At 34.2% G+C, this 2601-nt stretch overlaps 1 protein-coding gene across 1 annotated transcript in view; it reads left to right on the top strand.

The window, feature by feature from the left end:
- LOAG_18115 (ankyrin repeat domain-containing protein 28) overlaps window positions 1-1463 on the top strand; it is a gene marked incomplete at its 5' end in the record, with an annotated part of 2014 nt that extends 551 nt beyond the window's left edge. The window contains 2 exons of the mRNA XM_020450783.1: window positions 402-702; window positions 1172-1463. Coding sequence (XP_020305501.1) covers window positions 402-702; window positions 1172-1281 — 411 coding nt within the window. The 3' untranslated portion in view covers window positions 1282-1463. The remainder of the gene's footprint in view (window positions 1-401; window positions 703-1171) is intronic.
- Window positions 1464-2601: the final 1138 nt, after the last annotated feature.

The raw sequence follows: 2601 nt of genomic DNA, 5'->3' as shown, positions 1-2601 counted from the left end.
CTGGTTTTGTGAAAAAAAGACTTTAATACGGCTTTAATGAATGATTAGTGGTTCATCGATAGGACTAACTGGAAAGTACCACTCTGTATATTTTGGTATCCCTCGCTGTTAATTGTGAGTTGGGGTGGAACAAGAGGAAGGGAATAGGGACTGAGATTCTTCGTCTAAGGCAGAATGCAATATCACTGCTATTTTGTGCAAGGCTTTTCTTTAAAAGGGATCGCAGGGAACTTGCGTTCGTCTCCGTGAACAGGTATCTTTTTGATCATTGCTTCACTGATTTACACTAGATAAAAAGGAAAATAATAAATGTAAATAAGTAAATTGATTGTTTTCATCATTAAATTTTAACGTCTACTATTTTTCTGCGGTACGAATTCTAATTGTAACTTCTTTATTAGGCTCGCGATGTGGATGGGTATACGGCATTGCATCGAGCTGCGTACAGTGGACATATTGATACTGTCGGATACTTGTTATCGATTGGAGCCAATCCAGAATGGAATACGAATGATGGTTGGACGGTGTTACATTGCGCAGCAACATGGTCGATGTGCGAAGTTGTAGCGATGCTGCTTCGTCATGGCGTTGATGTTAACTGTCGATCGCACGGCAACCTTACACCATTACATCTTGCGATCACGTCAAATCAACCAGAAGATCGTGTCCTTACAACAGTTCGCTATCTTCTTGAAGCACCAGGTTTTGTTTTTCTACAGCGTATATATGTAAGCATACGACACAATGACGTATTCTTCGTATTCTTGAGCGGAAAATGCACCCATATTAAGGATGTTGTATCGGTGGAATATTGTTAGTTATTGGGTGATATAATTCATAAGAAATGAGGAATAATTCGGTTGATGTTATTCATGTTTGTGGAATATTGGAATAGTTTTTGAATATCCAAAATGACGAGAATATGACATGACCTTACTATATGCACTTTAGGTTCATAATAGAAAAAAAAAGCAAACGACAGATATTCAGAAAAAAGTCTACATTCGTTGTGGTGTTAAGTAATAACTCGAACGAAGAAATCATGCTAAAACGTTCTTCCGATCATCACTGTTAAAAATGGAATCAAATTAAATTAAGCAGCAAACCTTAATAGTTCGTTCCATAAAACGATCCATTAATTTTCATTTGTATAACAACGTGATTTTTTCAGGTATTGATGCTGCAGCAGTATCGAATTCTGGTGATTCACCTTTACGGGTTGCAGGAAGGACATCGGCTAAAATTACCGAAATGCTGACACGCTATTTTAGCAAACCTTGACAGTTAAATATCATACCTAACGAGGCAAGGAAGTAGTTGACATGATGCGAGAAAAAGAAAAGAGAAGCCACCTATTTAGGTTAAAAAAGGTGTCGTGTCTTATTTATTATCTTAATTGTATTTTAGAACTTCCAGATATTCCCATTATGCAATTTTATGTTATTCCTCAAGTTCAGTTCACCGATACTGACGATGATAAAAGTAAATGCTTAGAGATTCTTTAGTCTTCTGCCTTTTTCGAAATATTGAATCCAAGTCTTCTGCCTTTTTCGAAACACTGAATCCCCTATGAACCTGCATCTAACGTTGCGCTGCACTTATTGTAAAGTTGTTCTTTAGATCAGCTTTACAAAAAAACTAGGAATGATATGGGAATATGTTTGGCAGATAATTACTCATCGTGAGATGACAAATTGATTTATGCTATTTAATCTGTTGTTGCTGCGATGACTACTGCATGTATCGGTGAACTTCTTGGAGGTGTTTGACAATTGGGAATTCTACTAACAGATCCGATATGGTGCATCTCCGGGGTATGGGTGCAACACTTTTTCGAACGAAACTTAAATGTTGTCAAACATCTTATTCAGTTTACTAATTGATTTGACTATCGATAAGATTTATCTGTGCTCGAGAAGGTATTCATATATGATAGAAGTGGGACATCGTTATGTTCTTTGCACTTTTTATTTAATTTGTATTGTATAATTTTATTTATTAAATTTCCTATTTTAAGGTTTTTTTTTTTTTTTTTTTTTTTGTTTAATATTGTAATCCAGAATCAATTGTATTAGTGAGATCAAACGTGTTTTGATACTGTGTGTTTAATTACTTATGTGATCCATCATTCAGCCTTCGTTACTAACACCCTTCAGGAAATGTGAAGGGTATTGGTAACAAGGGCTTTTTTCGTGCTTTCTTTACCACACTGCCATTTTGTTATCATTGTTAAGAATGGATCATACCGAAGAGTTACGGCATCATTTGACATTAATGGACGTCATTTCAATATTGCATATCTTATTGATAAACTACATACGTCAAATGAAGATGCAGTCGCTCAGCGGTGATGACAAAGAAAGAAGATGCATTCATAATAATTGTGATTATTATAATTTTTTTATAGATCATGCTCAATTGTTAGTATATCATTATTCCTATATTTCTAGCAAATATTTTGTATTACAAGTTTTTTTGTCTTGAAAAGGAAAAAAACTGGAAAATATATAGCCTTCTTTTCTTTCATTTCAATTTTTATTCTGGCTGGAGATGAATTCATATATATATATATATATATATATATATATATATATATATATA

This window comes from Loa loa, assembly GCF_000183805.2.
Source record: "Loa loa unplaced genomic scaffold supercont3.198, whole genome shotgun sequence".
Taxonomy (NCBI): Eukaryota; Metazoa; Nematoda; class Chromadorea; order Rhabditida; family Onchocercidae; genus Loa; species Loa loa.
This window is presented reverse-complemented; position numbering and strand designations above follow the sequence as displayed.